Raw genomic sequence first — 17262 nt, 5'->3', positions numbered from 1 at the left:
TAAAGTGAGAAAGCACTAGGGGCAAATCAACTTTCTCACTCTGTTTTAAACTGCCAACTTCCGGCTTCACTTTGCGGACAGAATATTTGGTCTATGTATATACGTCATTGGAAGAAGTCCATAAAGATCGTTTTACATTAGTTGCAAGTCAATTACAACTCTTGTTGCGACAGCCAATCAGAAGCGTCAATAGCACTATTGATGCTTCTGATTGGCTGTCGCAATAAGAATTGCGTCTGCTTGCGGCCGGCAACTAATGTAGAACGATCTTCGTAGGCATCCTGATTTATTTAGGACGTGTATCTCGGTACCTTGGATGAATGGATAATAAAGATAAATCTGAGTCCAAATAATCAGAAAAAGAAAAGAGGATATTAGAAAAGGAAAATATCTCAAACAACCATAAATATTATCGAAAAAAGCTAAAAGTACGATGACGGAGTTATCAGAGGAGAAAAACAGACCTATATAATTGAACACAAAATAAAACTGATAGCAGAAGACGTACTCTCAGCGATATTTTTATTTCGTTTTTTCATATCGTTAAAAAATGTGTGGTGTGTGTGTATATTCATAGATATAGTATAGATATTTATAAGATATGTGTTATTATATAGATGTGTCTGATAGATCCTGATGTACATACATTAGAGAAAGATTGCAGATTTCGCAAAAGTGCATCGCGTATGAATTTTATATTGAACGTATCGTGACCCTAACGAGAAAAAGGTCACTGTAACATTGTATCAACGTGATGACGTTATTATAACTTGGTGCAGTTGAATTAAACATTTTGCACAATGTTTTTTCATTAGTGCATGTCCTGTGTGTGATAACTCTATTTCGATTAAAATGAAGATGTATATGTGTGTGTGTATATATATGTATGTACATATCTCATTGTTAATTTTGTATATAGTTCGTGCATACAAATAAAATAAATGTATATGAAATTTAAACAGATATCTTGTCTAATAGCATATTTACAATGACCATTTTACATAAAAAACGTTAGCTATATAACAAAAAGAAAAGGATACAATGAATTCTTAGGATTGTCTGTTTATAAAAAATCAAAGTTTTTTTTTTTTTTTTAAGAATGGTTGCAGTGTACAGTAGTCAACAATTTCTCATATTGTCTCTTGCACATCATCTGCGGCGGTATTAACAATACCGGTGGCATAAATAATACCGTCGTTATTAATAATACGATTTTTGTTTCCAGGTAACATATTAAAACGACCCAAACGACTACGAAGTAGTCTGAATAATTGCAGAATGCCAATGTTGTTGTAGCACGCCATACCAATCAAGAGAACTATGAAGCCAATAACCTGTAGGGAGAAATCACAATTTTATAAGATATAACAAATAATTACTTTTTTCTCTGTATATTGTTGAAAACTTTTCTCAGTGTTGTACCTGCAAGTAATGGAAAACTTGCCATCCAACTGCTAAAGAAAAAGCCCAGATTATGAATGTACGAACACTGTCCAATATCATTCTCGTTGTAGCACTTATTTCCTTGGTAACGCTAATACCGGCAAAATTAAAGAAAGCGATACTGAATGCTATGCCTGTAATATAAAATCTAGCGTGACAAGAGCGAAGAGATGTTAATCATGCAACTAGTTGAGAAAGGAGAATAGCCTAACCGATGACAGCTATCAATAAATAGCTACTATTTCCAATTTGGATGAGAGCTTCCACGCTAGCCTCGAGTGTGTTACGTGAATTGTCTGAGAATGGTGGTGGCACCTTAATGTAATTGAGAGGAATCATGAGAAGACATATACCAATAAAACCAAAGATGCCTGTAAGAGAAAGGAATATGTACATAGGATCACACCTCTTGCAGAATTGTACATTCCTTAAAATTTAAGTGTGTAGATTGGAAGCAAAAATCTTAATTCAAGTCTAAAATTTACTAACCTTCCCATCCAACAGCTTGTAGTGCAGGTATGTCCAGTCCTCCTACATATTTTTCCTCCACAACCATCTGAGCAGCTGTTATCACCTGCATTGTTATGTACGATTAAAACAGACTAATTGCTAGTAGGGCATTGTAGTAGGATGAAATACCTGAGCAAATATAATGAGCAAGTCTCCAGTAAGTATAGAGTTCGTATCTGTAACGGTGGTGCCCGTTACTAACATATCGCTGACACCGACACATGCTAAACCTCCTATGATAAAAACGATACCCGTCCATTCCCATGCTCCTAATCTCCTATGAAGAAACGCAACAGAAAATATTCCGGTGAAGATAATCACTGCTCCACGCAACATTTGGAAGCTGCTTGCATAAGTCATATTCAGACCAATGTACATTATGGATGTTGCAAACATGTCACACATAGCAGGTATTAGTAAGATGAAGGGATTGAAAACTCTCGTACCCTTAGTGAGCACATTATTATCCGCAGAACCATCCTGTGAACAAATCAATACAGTATGCAGTACAGTATGGCTCTTTCAATAAAAGGGGCAAGTGAAATACCTACACTTCGTCGATTGTAGTAATAATAAAGAAACTTGAACGCTAAAAAACATAGAAATTCTCCAAAGAACATAAACGACGATTGCATGAAAGGATGATTGAAGAGTCTAGGTTGTCCATTTTCGTCAAGCACTTTTTGTTGGTCTGCGAATCTAAATCAATTTCAGGTGAAATTCCAGCATTTGCGAAACTGTTTGTGCGATGTGGTAAATGTTTAAAACATAACCCGCTACAGACTCCGATGAAAATTTCATACTCGTCTGCATAATTGCGCAAATTTCAAGTATCGCGCGCGACTTCTATTAACGCGCATGCTTAAGCGACTGTATACACTATGCATGTGACAGATTTTCTAACCTCAAGAAATCTCGCTTTTTGACAATTAGTCACTCTTGCTTCATTGTCCAACAATTGTCCAACAATTGTGAATTCTTCTAGTTTAGTTTTACGCATCAAAAAACGAACGTAATTTCATCGGAATTCGTGGCGAGAGGGCCGTATTCTAAAAATTTACCAAACTGATAATCGCGACTCGTTAATTTTTCTCTGCCGAATCTGTTTCTTTTTTTTCCTTTAGACTAATAATAATTGCACTTACTTAACTGATAGGGTATTAAATGAGCCTGTGACCACTTGTAGTATAGCTAATACACATTGATAGTTCGTCCACGCCATTGTTACGGATAATGACTAATAGGAGATAGCTGCGAAATATAATAAACACTCGAGAGCTTATCTCTCAATTAGTCCTCGGCAATACTGCAGTGAAAGCGATCTTTGGTCTGTTCTTTGTAGCTCATCTGACTGCACTAGCTTGCATCAATTCTCTCTTTCTCTCTCTTTTTTTACATCAAGTCAGTTATATACCTGGTTCTTTTTAACCTCAGAAAGTGTGCACCAGTTCAGCTACAAAAAGCAGCTTTTTTTTTGCGCGTATCATAACAAGTTTCTGTTTATGTGACATACACAGCCGATGATGAGACGAACGCGAGGAATGCTCATGATATCTTGAGTATCGCAAACATCTCTCCAATCGTGTCATTTATGTCAATGGCGAGCGAACGCATTACACCATGACAGTCGCGGAGAAATGTGCATTTTATAATCGATTCTCACACTATCATTTTATCATTGTCGGCTCATTGACTGTCGTTATGAATGAAAAAGAACGGATTTTTTTTTTTATTTTGCTGAAAGAAACAACTAATGATCTAGTTGAAAGGATAGTACAGCTAGGTTAATGATTCAAGCATATGAATTTGAACCCAACCTATAAAAATTTTGAGTTCGACACAACATTACAATTTTGATACTTTTATTTCCACTTGCAGTGCTTCATTTTTGAGAGTCTGAGATTGCGCTCACATGAGCTTGTAGTGACATGTAACAAGTGTATCTTACCAATTTTCACTTTTCTAGAAACACACGTATGGCAAGTGTGCAATGTATGTAGATACACGGTGTTGCTAAACACGAGAGAGAGAAAGAAACTTTAGAGAGAGCAACGTTCTCATAAATATTATATATTCTTTTTTAATATGTAGCAAAGGGTCTACTTTCTCTTTGCAAGTTGTATTTCAGAGTTGTGCACAAAATAACATTGTGATACGTTTCTACCAAACTTAACCACCGAGTTTTAATTAAAAAAAAAAATTGTCTGTGATTAGTTTCCAAGCAAATATCAGACGATCGCCATCCGCTACTTTCTGCTAATCCAGCAAAAATGCACGCTATGGAATGTGTTTGATAGCCTTTTCAAGTAGAATTGTTTCAAATTTACGCGATCAGTTTACACGATATATTGGAAAATCGTTGAAAATATCTTTGCAATCGTCCGATTTATGAAACTCCCTCTAATAATACTTCCCGATTATTACATTGGTTAAAATATCATATTGATACATAAATATCTTCTCTGAGAAATGAAAGTACAGCGGACTTTGTCCACTAGTACGTGCATTGCGCGAGTATATACGCTCAACGACATGAGTTTCCCCAGCGATATAGCCTAGATTGATGGTTATACAATCTTCGATCTCACGCGTGTACAAATAAGGTTAAAATCATTACAATTAAAGCCATTGTATAACTCTACTATTGTGACCAAAGTTATTTGTGTGATTTTCAATCTCAAGCATTATGTATAAAGGTCGAAAGTCGTGCGAGACTCTCGATCCAGGGAATGGCATCAATGGCGCCGTGTGTACAAGATTGACAATATATCGACAATATCAATGTCACTGTTTCTTCGCTCGCGCGCGTTTATCTTTAATTATATTGCTCGGGTAACACGTAAGAAATATCGTCCCATGGATGACGGTAAAGACCTTGTTTTAATCTCTTCTGATCCATATAGTGACCTAAAAGAGAGAGAGAGAGAGAAATAGAAAAAAGTCAATGTGACGTAATAATATATGTAAATGCAGCTCTGCGTGCTTACCAATAAATCCGATGCTTCGACCAAGAACAAACAAGCTATTTATGGCACCTATCTCAATATATTCCTGTGCTTCTTCTCTCGTAAAGGTACCACTATTTCGCAGCATATCGACGAAAGCACAGGCTATAATACCATCCACATTGAGAATTAGATTTGGTTTCTTGCTGGTCGTGATTTTCTCAACTTCCAATGCGTATTCGACCAGAGGTTTCGCCGGGAAATTCTCCAACACATACTCCTTGATGAGCTTGACACGCATGTCCGGATTATTGATGGACTTTACACGGTGGCCGATGCCCATGATTAACCTGCCCTTCTTACGTGTATTATTTACGAACTCTTGCGGATGTAGACCGGCGTCGTATGCCTCGGAGAACATGCGAGCCGCGCCGTCCAAGGCACCGCCGAAACGATCGCCCTGCGTTCACAACAAGCATTTTCTGACAATAAGCATAATCATGGAGACATGCGAGTCGCACATCAGCTCGCGCACGCAATAATAATAGCTTCCGTTATTAGAGAGTTTACTTACGATGGTGAGCAATCCCGAGACGAGAGAACTAACCAAATCTTTGCCTGCACGCGCGCAAACGATGGTATTGTGAGCTCCGGAAACAGCTGGGCCGTGATCAGCCGTTAACATGAGCGACATTTCGAGGAACTTGCAATAAGTTGGTGGCAAGCAGCGCTGAAACCAGAGAAGCGAGACGACGCCACCGATGCCCACGTTCTGCTTCAGTACTTCCGTCACTGGCATACCGGCGTACAATAATTCCTGTCCGCGTTCGTCGCAAATCGACGTCATAAATGACGCTGGCTTACGTATCAAACCAAGCTCCTGTTGATATCGATATATTAGTCGTTTCGCTTGTGCTAAACTTGGTTCAGCACGACAAACAAGAGCTAATGAACGAGAAAGATATGTTGAAGAACTTACTCTAGCCCAGTTGTAATCCATCGGCACTGTCGGCGGTGGAACTTCGGGTTCCGGCACTATCGTGCCATCCTTGACCAGCTGCTCGTAAACGGTTTGTATGAGATCACCGAGATTGTCAAAGCTGTCCGGTACGTGCGCGCCGGCAGCCTTCAACGCCGCGTTCTTCGCGGAAGCCGTCTCGAGATTGGTGTGCGCGATGGAGCCAGCGTGGCCAAATTGTACTTCGGAACTGAACATACTGGCACAAGTGCCGATGCACCAAGCTACCAATGGCTTGGTGATCCAGCCAGTTTTCAGTGCTTCGCAAACTTCATACTCCTCGACGCCACCGACTTCTCCGAGCAGTACTATCAGCTTCGCGTCCGGATCGTTTTGATATCGCATTATATGATCCATAAAGGTGGTTCCCGGATAACGGTCCCCACCGATAGCGACACCCTCCAGTACGCCGTTGGAAGCTTTTGAGATTATGTTATTCAACTCGTTCGACATGCCACCGGATCGAGAAACATAGGCGACACTGAAAATGATATTCCTCGTTAGTTCTGCGCGTTAGTCCTTTGCATATTTTACATTTTTTTTTTTACGTCTTCACACGACACTATGTACCTGCCGGGCCTGTACAATTTGCTATGAAGGATATTGTCCATCATCCCGCCGGTGTTGCCGATCTTGAAACAACCTGGCTTCACACCTCCCACAGTCGCCGGCCCGACGATGGTCACATTCTTTTGTTGCGCTGTTAAAATCAGTTTTCTGGTCATATTTTCGGGTATACCTTCCGCGATTATAGCAATCGTTCTGATTTGGGGAAATTGCAGCGTTTCCATGGTGCTTTCGTAAGCGGATCTTAGAGAGGCGAACGTGACCATTACATCAGCGTCCTTATGCTTGGCCATAGCATCTTTCATTTGTTTGTAAACAGGAATGAGAACCTATTTATAAAAGAAGACAGAACATTTTACTGCTATATTGTGTGGGCCACTTTGAGAATCAATATTCTATAATATTTCAATATTGTAACATATATTATTGTCGACGAAAGTTTTACGAGGTGTCGACCTTTTCTCTCCTTCTCACATATATTATTATATTCCCCACTATGTTCTCCATTAGAAAAACCCACCTCTTTGTGACCCCAATAAAACTTCTGTTTGTGATCGCCGGTAAAAGGATAAACGACAGCGGCGACGGACGGTTCGGATCTTCGGCAAACAAAGTCAAAATCCAACATACTCTGTACAGCTCTCGTTTGCATACCCCAAATGATTGATTTCGTCTTATCGTTAAAAAGTTGTCTGTCGCCGGCCGAATCCACTTCGACGGTCTTCAGTTTAGGCTGCTCCAACGGCGAATGTGAATTACTCTTGGACGACGAAGACAACGGTCCGATATCTTGGCCCGAAGGTAATAAAAAGTTGGCGGTTGAGAATTCTTGAGCTTCTGGATCGGGAATTGGTTTCTTCCCTAGTGCCATAGCGCATATGGCCGTCATGTGTGTCTCGGGGCCGAACACGTGAACGGGAATCCCTAGGCGTCTACCAACTTCCCGTATTATCCTGTTGGATACATAATTTTATAATATTTTCTCTTTCCGTACTACATATATATGTATATATATACTTTGCAGATATTTTACAAAGATGATTCTTTCTCAGATTCTTTCTTCTGGTTATACCTTAAACCCTCTTGATAATTAGGTCCGGCTCTTCTTACAAAAATTTTTATATTGTACTCCACCAATTTGGGCTGGTATTCCTGAAGGGCCTTGACGATGCCTTTGAATGTCGCAGCTACATTGGTAAAGTTGGCGATTCCTCCTCCTACAATGAGCACTTTCCCATCGGTGCGCTTCTCTTTTGTCATTAGACTCAATATCGTTTTTGCGTATTCGTAAGTCTGTTGCTCGCTAGGTGCGCCAGAGTACTCGCCATAATTGGCCAACTCATCGGCTGCACCCAAGTCACAAATTGTATCCGAATATATCACGGATGCACCTGTAAAATTCCATCTAAAACGTTATTCAGCTACAAAAGCGGATGCCGTTAAAAATATCAAGATGAAAATCATTCTTTATCTGCGTCTTACTATGTGTCTACTTACCACCACCAGCAACCATCGTCCATATACGACCGTTTGGATTGAGGATCGTCAACTTCAGACTGGCGCCGGATTTGGCATCCAAATCAGCAATATAAGCTTCCTCCGGGTAAGCGTCTCTCCCAAACGGCGGTGGATAGTCGATTTCCCCCCAGTCGGGTCTACATACGAAATCCGCCGTAGTATCCAACTTGGCCGCGAGATCGAGTATATAAATTGCGGTATCTGTTACCACCAGCGGATTAATCTCCAAATATGTAAAATATAAATTAACGTAAAGCTTATAGAGAGATTCTACGAATTCGGCAATCATCCTGTAATTAAAAAGAAAACAGGTAAAAAGAGGAGATAACTAAACGAAAGCATATAACAAAACATCTACGATGACTAAATGTCATTACACTTTTTTGTCATCCATCACATTTGTAAGAAGCTTATCGATCAATGTGGATCGATCGGGTAGCTCGCCACCAACCGGTATGTCTAATTTCAAAGCCTTAGCATCTACATCCCCGATGTCAATGCCTCCTTGGTGATGAAATAATATTGTATCGGCTCTACGATGAGAATAGATACAGATGTAAGCTTCTTCTTCCTGCAATGCAAACATATATGATGCGCGTTATAATCATACACATAATCGCGCGTTATTAAATATTTTTGTAAAAAGAATGTTGTACTGCTTTCTCAATTTCTTAACTTATTAATTAACTGACAATGTTCTCTTCTTTTCAGTTTCCTTCAATTTAAGAATACGTTGGTTTTTACAAATATATGATAAAAGGAAGAAGATAGAACGAAAAAGGTAACTTAAAAAATATATATGTATACATATATGTATGTTTATATATATAAAAAACAATAATATACAGAAATCTTACCGGTTTATGCGGTATGAACGGCTCGATTATAAATGTTTTTAATTTTCCAGTCGCCTTGCCAACACGTTGGTCCTTGTTCATGTGTTGTCCAATCCACTCCTGCACTGTAGATAAATCTGCATTCACCTTGATCAATCCGAGTTTTCCCCTGCGCTTAATCAATTGATCCGGTTTAACGACCAATTTTTCTATCTTGAGCCAGGGATGTTCGTTGGCGATATCGGTCCAATTTGTATTTTCCGTAATAGATGCAAATCTGCATTTTGCTGCTTTTGTTCCAGGAGGAAGTTTGCGATTGATTAAGTCTTTTCCAGTTGCCTCTCGAATCGCCTTTGCTGCCATCTTTTCCAAATGCCTGTCAACAAAGGAATAAATAAATATCAGACTTGTATTGCTGGATGAGAAACAAAACTGTTGGTTCCAATAATTTTACTCTTAATTCCCTAGTATCGCAACATCCTCATTTTTCATTACGCACAAATTATTGATTTACTTTGTTCCTGTTATTTTTTGCATAATATTATGCAACTATATATCATGTTATGCATCTTAGATCAATGACTTGTTAGATCACTTTTTTCTACATATCGTTGAATGGACTAAGAAACACAGAATATTACATATGGAAGATTTCAATCCATTACAAGTCTCGATAGAATGTCGCAACACACGCACACACATGAATCCATACTCCACATCTCGTTGAAATTTGTTTACAATTCAAGTAGTAATTAAAAATGTGTTATAATTCAAGTAGATAAATCATGTAGAATAATTCAAATAGATGATTATCAACCTCTTGACAATATTTTCGCAACTGGACTTATATAGAATTTTTACGAGACAAATTATTTATTATTTGTAATATATAGTGTTACATACTGTAAATCTGTGTTAAATTCAATACGTGTGTTCAATGAGACGTTAACGTTCTTTCTCTCGTTTCATCCGGTTATCAACTGAGCTTTCAATATAATACCGCGATAATATGTAGCACCACGTCTTACGATATCGCGAGATATCGTATGATTTTACGATTTTTTAATTATCTTTTTATGCCGCACATTCTCCCCCACTCTTTCTCTCTCTCCCCGTCTATCTCACGTACCTACGTACGTTCCACATACATAATTCGAGAATACATCATTGCTCACAAAAATGTATTTAAGCAAATTTTCACATAAAAACATTATTTATGAATAATATTAATTATTTCATCATTGGGACTTGGTTAGGTGGCGTGCATGAGAGCGAATGTGCGTAGGATAAGAGTTAGATAAGTGCGTGCGTAAATAATATAGAAGGATAGCTGGTAAGGTAAAGAAAAGGAAATTAGGTAGGGAAAGCAGTATTGTGGGTGGGTAAGTGGAGGTGATAAGTGGTGTGGAGGAGAAATGAAGTTTGAGGCAAGATAAAGGTTGGGAGTTTTGGAGGTTATGGCTGCAGGAGTAAGAAGTGGTGGGGGGAAGGGGGTGAGAGGAAAAATAGAGGAAGGTCAGAGGAGAAAGGAAATGGAAAAAGAATGGTGTTTAAAGAAACGAGTAAGGAGGATAAAGAAATAGAAGGAAAGGAAAGTGATCAAATGGAGATGTGGAAGAGGGAGGCAATGGTACAGGTTAAGAAGGAAGTGGGAGAGCAGGTAAAGAAGGATTTAAAGAAATTACAGGAAGAAAGGATAATGATGAATGAATAGGTTAAAAAAGAAATTAAGAAATTACAAGAGGAAAGGATGGAGTATAGAGAGCTGTGGGAGAAGAGGTGGGATGCATGGAGGGAGGAGATAGAAGATAAAATAGAGAATTTAACAGAAAGGTTGGATAAGGGGTGGCATTGGGATGGGGGAAAGGATAGCGAGGGAGAGGAGGTAGGGAAGGGAGCAGAGGAAAGAGGAAGCAGATATAGTGGTAGTAGAGTGAGCAGTAGATATGGAGGCTCAAGTGTAACGAGAAGCTCTGATGGATTTAGTGGGAGAGAGGTAGAGAAGTTAAAAAGAATAGTAGTAGATAAGGATAGGGAAGAAAGAAGATGTAACATAGCTATAAAGGGATGGGGGAGAAGAGAAGAAGGAAAAGAGAGTAGAGAGGAAATAGAAAAATTTTTGAAAGAAAAATTAGATGTAGAGTGTAAAGTAATGAGTGGTAGGTGGAGTGGAGGATATATTTAGCAAAAATGGAAAATGAAGAAAAGAAAAGAGAAATAATGGGAAAGAAAAGTAAATTGAGAGGTGGGAATGTATTCATTGAGCATGATTTAAGCTCAAGATAGGAAGATAAGAAAAGACAAGAAAGAATAGGAGTCTGGGCAAGAGAGAAGAGAAGGAAAGGTATGGAGGTAAAGGTAGGATTTGGTTAGGTAAGGATTAATGAGAAATGGATGAACTGGGAGGAGATGGTCGAGAGAGAGGGAAGGGGAGAGAAAATAGGGGAGGGGATAAGGGGGAAGAGAGGAGAGGGAAGGCAAGAAAAGGAGGATTTTTAACAAGCCAAGAAGGAGAGGAGATAAGAGATGAGAAAAGGAAAAAGGAGGGGAGGAGTGATAAAGGAGAAGATAAAGACAGGGCAAAAGAGGAAGGAGATGGAAAGGAAAGGAAGGTTATGTTTTGGAACTGTGCAGGAATTGGTAATAAGGACAGGGAATTTTGGGAGTATATAGGGAAGCATGATTTTGTGAGCTTAATGGAGACATAGGTGGATGAAAAAGGGTGGGAAAGGATAAGAGAAAGGCTACCAGTGTCACATCAGTGGGAATATAGTAAGGCAGTGAGAGAGAAAAAGAAAGGTAGGGCGATGGGAGGGATGATTATAGGAATAAAGAAAGGTTGGGGGGAGAAGGAAGGGAAGTTAATTAAAAAAAGGGAGGAGGGTATAATTGTCAGAAATAAAGGAGAAAGGAGATGCGTTAGTAGTTATATCCATATACAATAAGGAAGGATGGAAAAGGTTAGAAGAGAGCTTGAATAGGATGGTGGAGGATAGAAAAAATGGGAAAATAATAATAGGAGGGGATTTTATAATATTAGGATAGAAGAGTTAAAGAATAATGAAGTGGAGAGGGAAGGAGAAGGTAGAAGAAGTAATAGACAACAGAAGACAAAAATATAGGAAAGGATGGGAGGAGATTAATAGAATGGGTGCTGGAAAAAGGATGGTATGTATTAAATGGAGATTATAAAGGGGATTGGGAAGGGGAGTTTATATATGTGGGCGCCAGAGGTAATACAGTGATAGATTATACAATTGTAAGTGAGGAAATGTATTGTAAGACAAAAGACTTTGTAATTGGAGGTAGAATAGAGTCGGATCATATGCCACTAGAATTAAGAATAGAGGAAGAGGATGAAGAAGGAAGATCAACTGAAAGAAGAGAGGAAGAGAACAAGGAAGGAGGAGGGGAGAAGGAATTTATAAGATGGGAAGAAGAGGATAGGGAGAAATATAAGGAGGAAACAGAGGACTTCGTGTGGGAAGAAGGTCAAAATACAGTGGAGAAGAAATGGGAAGGAATTAAGGAGAAGATACTAGGAGCGATGGTGAGCAAAAAGGTGAAAATAAGAAGGAGGAAATTGGGGGAGAAGGATTGGTGGGATAATGAATGTAAAAGAATGAAGAGAGAGGTAAAGAGGTGTTATAAAAAGTGGAGGAACGGGAAAATAGGGAGGGAGCAGTATATAAAGGAGAAGAAGAGGATGAAAGAAATGCAAGAGAGGAAGCAGAGGGAGAGAAGGAGGAAAGAAGAGGACGAACTGAGGATGTTGAGAAAAGAAATGGAAATATGGAGATATATAAATAGGAAGAGGAAAAAGAGAAGAGAGTTGGAGAATAAAATTGGAGAGGGGGAATGGAGAAGCTATTTTAAAGGGTTGTTAGATGGTGAAGAGGAAAAGGAGGAAGGGTTGAAGAAGAGGGAAAGGCAAGAAGGAAAAGAAGATGAATTGGAGGAAAGGGAAATAGGGGATGCGGTGAGGAAAATGAAAAAGAGGAAGGCATATGGAAAGGATGGAGTTCCCATGGAGGCATGGATGTATGCAGGGGAAGGGGTGAAGAAAAGTCTAGTGGAATTGATGAGGCAGATATGGGAGGAAGGGGACATACCAAAGGATTGAAGGACAAGCATTGTGATGCCGTTATATAAGAAAGGAGATATAGAGGATGTGAGAAATTATAGAGGGATATCGCTGTTGTGTACTGCATATAAGATATACGCTGAAGTATTAAGGAAAAGACTAGAGAAGGAGGTGGAAGAGAAAAGGATACTGCCAGAGAGTCAAGCGGGTTTTAGGAAAGGAAGATCGACGATAGATAATATTTTTGTGTTGAATCATTTGGTACAAAGGAAAGGAGAGGGAAGAGGAAAGGAGAGGTTATATGCTTTGTTTGTGGACATTAAAGCAGCCTTTGACAATGTTAATAGAGAGAAGTTATGGAAAATAATGGAAAGCAAAGGATTAAATCAAAGGATGATAGAAAGGTTGAAGAGGATATATGAAGAGACAAAGATGACGGTGAAAACAAGGAATGGATTCACGGACAGTTTCTGGACTAAAAAAGGAGTAAGGCAAGGGTGTGCGTTGAGCCCGTTATTATTTAGTATATATATTGCGGACTTAGATAAGATGTTAGAGAAGAGAGGTATAGGGGGAATAGAATTAGGTAAAGATAGAATATGGAATATTGCGTATGCGGATGACATAGTGCTGCTAGCAAAGAACAGAGTAGCGATGATAGATATGATGGACACGTTAAAGAAATTTCTAAAGGAAAGAAATCTAGAGTTGTCTACGGATAAAACGAAAATTGTGGTGTTTAATAGGAAAAGTAGGGATGGAAAGGAAAAATGGAAATGGAAAGATAGACATATAGAAGAGGTAAAGAAGTTTAAGTACTTAGGATTCACTTTTAATCAGGCAGGGAATTATAAGGCGCATATAAATGATTTGTATAAGAAAGGTAGGGTAGCTTTGAATAAGGTGTGGGGTTTGGGAGAAAGAATATGTAGAGATGATTTTATAAGGAGATGGACATTATTTAGATATTTGATACAAAGTGTGATGACGTACGGAGTAGAAGTATGGGGATGGGAGGAAAAGGAGAAATTAGAAAGAGTCATGATGGACTACGTAAGATGGATATTTAGATTGGATTTTTGCACACTGAGGTATATTATTATGTATGAGCTAGGGATGGAAAAACTGAAAATAGGGTGGGGTATAAGGGCGAAAAGATATGAAGAAAAGATCAGGAACAGTAGCAAAGAGAGATTAATAAAAAAGTGTTGGGGAGAGAAGGAGGAAAGTGGGTGGAAAGATTTATATGGGAAGGAAAGGGAAAGATATTATAATAGGAATAGTTGGGGTTTAGAAAGAGTTAAAGAAGGAATGAAAGGAGGTTGGGATATGGAAGGAGAGATAATGAAAAGAGAAAGAGATGTGCAAAAACATTGGATAGAGAATAAGATAAGGGAGGCTAAATATAATGAAAGATATAAAGAGATAAGGAAAATAGGGGAGGGACATAAGTATTTAGAAAAGAGCAGTTTGATGAGGATGGGGACAAAGGCGGGGGAAGAGGTGAGGGCGCTTATTAAGCTAAGGTGTGGTAATTTAGAGTTAAAAAATAAGTATTGGCTAGAAGAGGAAGAGAGAATATGCTTAATGTGTGGTAGGGAGCAAGATGAGATGAAACATTATATGTATACGTGTGAGGTGGGAAAGAGATGGTTTGTGAAGATGGATAGACTGGAAGGTAGGGGAAAAGAAAGGATATGGAATGATGAGATCGATGAAACTAAGGGGAAAGTTTTAAAAAGAATATGGAAGGAAAGGGAGAGTAGGATTAAGGAAAAAGAAAGAGAAAAAGAAAGGGGGAAAGGGAAAGAATAGGAGAAGGATAGAGGAGAAAAAGAAAGATAGAAAGATAGGGGGAAGTTTTATGGCGGAAATGTAAATATATAATAATAATAATAATAATAATAATAAAATAAGGAATTTAGTAATAAAAGAGTGATACTAGTAATAGGGATGAGAGCAATAGTAATAAGGTAATAAAGGAATAATGGAAGAGAGTTTTAGAAATTAGAAATAAGAGCATAGAAGTAAATTTGTGGATGAGATAAGGATGTGAGGTAGTTATATTAAAGAATGGAAAATGGATGGAAGAATGGATGTTCTGGAATGTTAATTAGCTGCTTTTGTAAACCAAGTCCCCTTCTTGGCTATTGTTTATGTATAGCTGAATGGTAATAAATTATATATAATTATTTCATCATTTGTAAATCTGTAAAGTTTGTTTTTTTTCTTGTAACGTGTAATTTTAAATTGGAGAGGGAGAGAGGTAGATAGGTAGGTAAGTAGAAGTAGGAAGTAGGTAGGTAGAAAGAGAAGAAAGGAAGGAGGGACAGAAGGAGAACATAGACTCGCCGCTGAAGATTGAACATAAATATATACTCATTGAAATTTAATGTATCGATAATACGATGCATTAAACATTGTTCGTATCTTGTGTCACAGTATAGTTTTACCGAACGAATTATCATACAACGCATACGCATGATTTCTCATACAGGTTCTTTTCGTCATCGGCTACGTCATCAGCAGGCACACACAAGTTCGTTACGTGTTATACGTAATAAACATAATAAATGGAAAATCGCGGCGAAACAAAAAGACACAATGGGCGTTAAATAGAATCTTAGTATTTATTCTTAGTAATTATTATTCCTTTGTAAAGAAAGATGCGCGTATATATAATGTAAGGAATTTACAAAATTCTAAATATAGAATGTAGTAGATTTCACGGAGCGACCTTCGAATACTATCTATCTGTAAGCGATAAGAAACCGAGTGAAACTTAAGGTCTCTTTTTTGGTGCGCGTGTTTCTACGCTGTTAAAATAGTGAAGCGTGCATGATTGCACGCGATAGTTGCGTAAATGATTAGCATTGCAAATAAACGATAAGCACATTAAAATGATAAGCAAGACGTTTCCTAGATTATACATTCGATAGAATTAGTGTTTCTCGATATTAACTCGTTCCTGTTGTCGAAGAATTGCGGAAACTTTTTGACATGAATCGTATGTGTGTGTATGTCGACGTACGTTTTGTCGCTTCTATATAATGGGTGAGGTTGAGAAAGAGAGAAAGTATGCGAAAGGAGACGGATGTTGATCCTATCTTTGATCTTATCACTTCAAACAGAGAATCACATCACTTCAGATGTCAACACTGCATTTTTCTTTTCCTGCGAGCACAGTGAGATTAGCCGCAAATCGTGAAGGCACATGTTGCAAAGTTACGCGTTTTACTGTACACAGGATACAATGCTCAAAGAGATGGTCGTTTTCCGCCGTAATACACTTACGAATATCGCAATGATCATGTAGCAGGACAAACGCGTTAAAGGCTCTGCCTCTCGTCTAAGAAAATATATATTGTGGAGTATTCGGCTGCCCCCCGTGCTACTGTTCGTATGCGGATTTATTCGGAGATTCCGTCATAGGTTCCGTCATAGATTCCGGAATAAAAGGAAAAAGAAGAGAGAAAGAACAAGGCCAAGTGATTGTACTCGAACGACTCGCGAAACGTCAACAGCGCGCGGTGAAAGGATAGTAGCGTACTCATTGGTAGCAAACATCAAAGAGGTTAATTAGTGTCGTGTACATCCGCCGTTGTAATCGACTAGAGTGTTATCCTTGATGGCCGATCAATCATTTTCATTGATATTTTACTTACACACTACAAACGACGCGGTTGACTTCGTAACGGTGAAACTTTGACAAGTTTTAGACAGCTCCAAGGTACATCCACTCGCTCGCACCGCCATGAAAAGATTACTTGAAATTCTCCTCTCGCGGCTGCGCTTACGTTTCAATATTCACTGCCAGTACTAAAAATCTATAGTTCATGTTACGTATACTATAGACTTTTAGTACACTGGCAGTGGATGTCGGAACGTAATCAGCGTTTTGTGTGCATTGCCACAATATCGGAGTGAAATATAACACCGAAAACGTTTCGGCTTTTCGAAAGCTTAATCGAGAAGTAAATTAAGGCAAAATCGTCATTATATGCTGACCAGTGTGCATTCGAGCCCCGACGTGCAAGCGTTTTGCTCTTCTACTTACACATCAGCTGTCTATCCATGTGACAATCGTCGTTACATGAGCAGCAGCAGTTGTGTGCGTAATGTAGGGAAAAAAACGCTTGTTTGTCGGAGCTAGAATACACATCACTGATATTGATCCTGGAAACAAAGACAATCATCGTGAATCAATGAAAGAAATAGAAAAGTTGAGAGAGAAACCGGCACATTTTTCATATCGAAGCGTCTGTTTTAAAAAAACTCTACTGTCACAAATGACGTCGCGTCGAACGACCTTGTTCTGGGAATAATCGACAGTCATGATGC

The 17262-nt window shown here is 38.7% G+C and overlaps 2 protein-coding genes across 10 annotated transcripts; both read right to left on the bottom strand.

Moving 5' to 3' along the window:
* Positions 1–948: 948 nt before the first annotated feature.
* On the bottom strand, positions 949–4003 carry LOC116843139 (solute carrier family 35 member F6). 3 transcript variants are annotated; one of them, XM_032813275.1, is made up of 8 exons: positions 3902–4003; positions 3099–3204; positions 2505–2652; positions 2083–2433; positions 1933–2017; positions 1656–1814; positions 1423–1577; positions 949–1334 (listed from the first exon to the last, which is right to left on the bottom strand). In XM_032813275.1, the coding sequence occupies exons 2-8, from the start codon at positions 3173–3175 to the stop codon at positions 1131–1133; spliced, it is 1179 nt and encodes a 392-aa protein (XP_032669166.1). In that variant the 5' UTR covers positions 3176–3204; positions 3902–4003; the 3' UTR covers positions 949–1130. The 3 variants fall into 3 exon arrangements, with proteins under 3 accessions (XP_032669166.1, XP_032669165.1, XP_032669164.1); XM_032813274.1 differs by lacking the exon at positions 3902–4003 and adding an exon at positions 3467–3485; XM_032813273.1 differs by lacking the exon at positions 3902–4003 and having other exon boundaries at positions 3099–3579.
* LOC116843138 (ATP-citrate synthase) lies at positions 3799–17243 on the bottom strand. Of its 7 annotated transcripts, none has more exons than XM_032813266.1 (12): positions 16979–17243; positions 16587–16748; positions 8859–9213; positions 8379–8572; positions 7981–8291; positions 7556–7874; positions 7004–7436; positions 6487–6812; positions 5878–6397; positions 5473–5778; positions 4941–5358; positions 3799–4860 (listed from the first exon to the last, which is right to left on the bottom strand). In XM_032813266.1, exons 3-12 carry the CDS (start codon positions 9198–9200, stop codon positions 4769–4771), a joined length of 3261 nt encoding a protein of 1086 aa, XP_032669157.1. In that variant the 5' UTR covers positions 9201–9213; positions 16587–16748; positions 16979–17243; the 3' UTR covers positions 3799–4768. The 7 variants fall into 7 exon arrangements, with proteins under 7 accessions (XP_032669157.1, XP_032669158.1, XP_032669160.1 ...); XM_032813267.1 differs by having other exon boundaries at positions 16587–16731; XM_032813269.1 differs by having other exon boundaries at positions 16587–16708.
* Positions 17244–17262: the final 19 nt, after the last annotated feature.

The sequence above is a fragment of the Odontomachus brunneus genome, unplaced genomic scaffold (assembly GCF_010583005.1).
Source record: "Odontomachus brunneus isolate Ranch 3 - 2012 unplaced genomic scaffold, Obru_v1 Obru_scaffold_030, whole genome shotgun sequence".
In the NCBI taxonomy this organism is placed as follows: domain Eukaryota; kingdom Metazoa; phylum Arthropoda; class Insecta; order Hymenoptera; family Formicidae; genus Odontomachus; species Odontomachus brunneus.
This window is presented reverse-complemented; position numbering and strand designations above follow the sequence as displayed.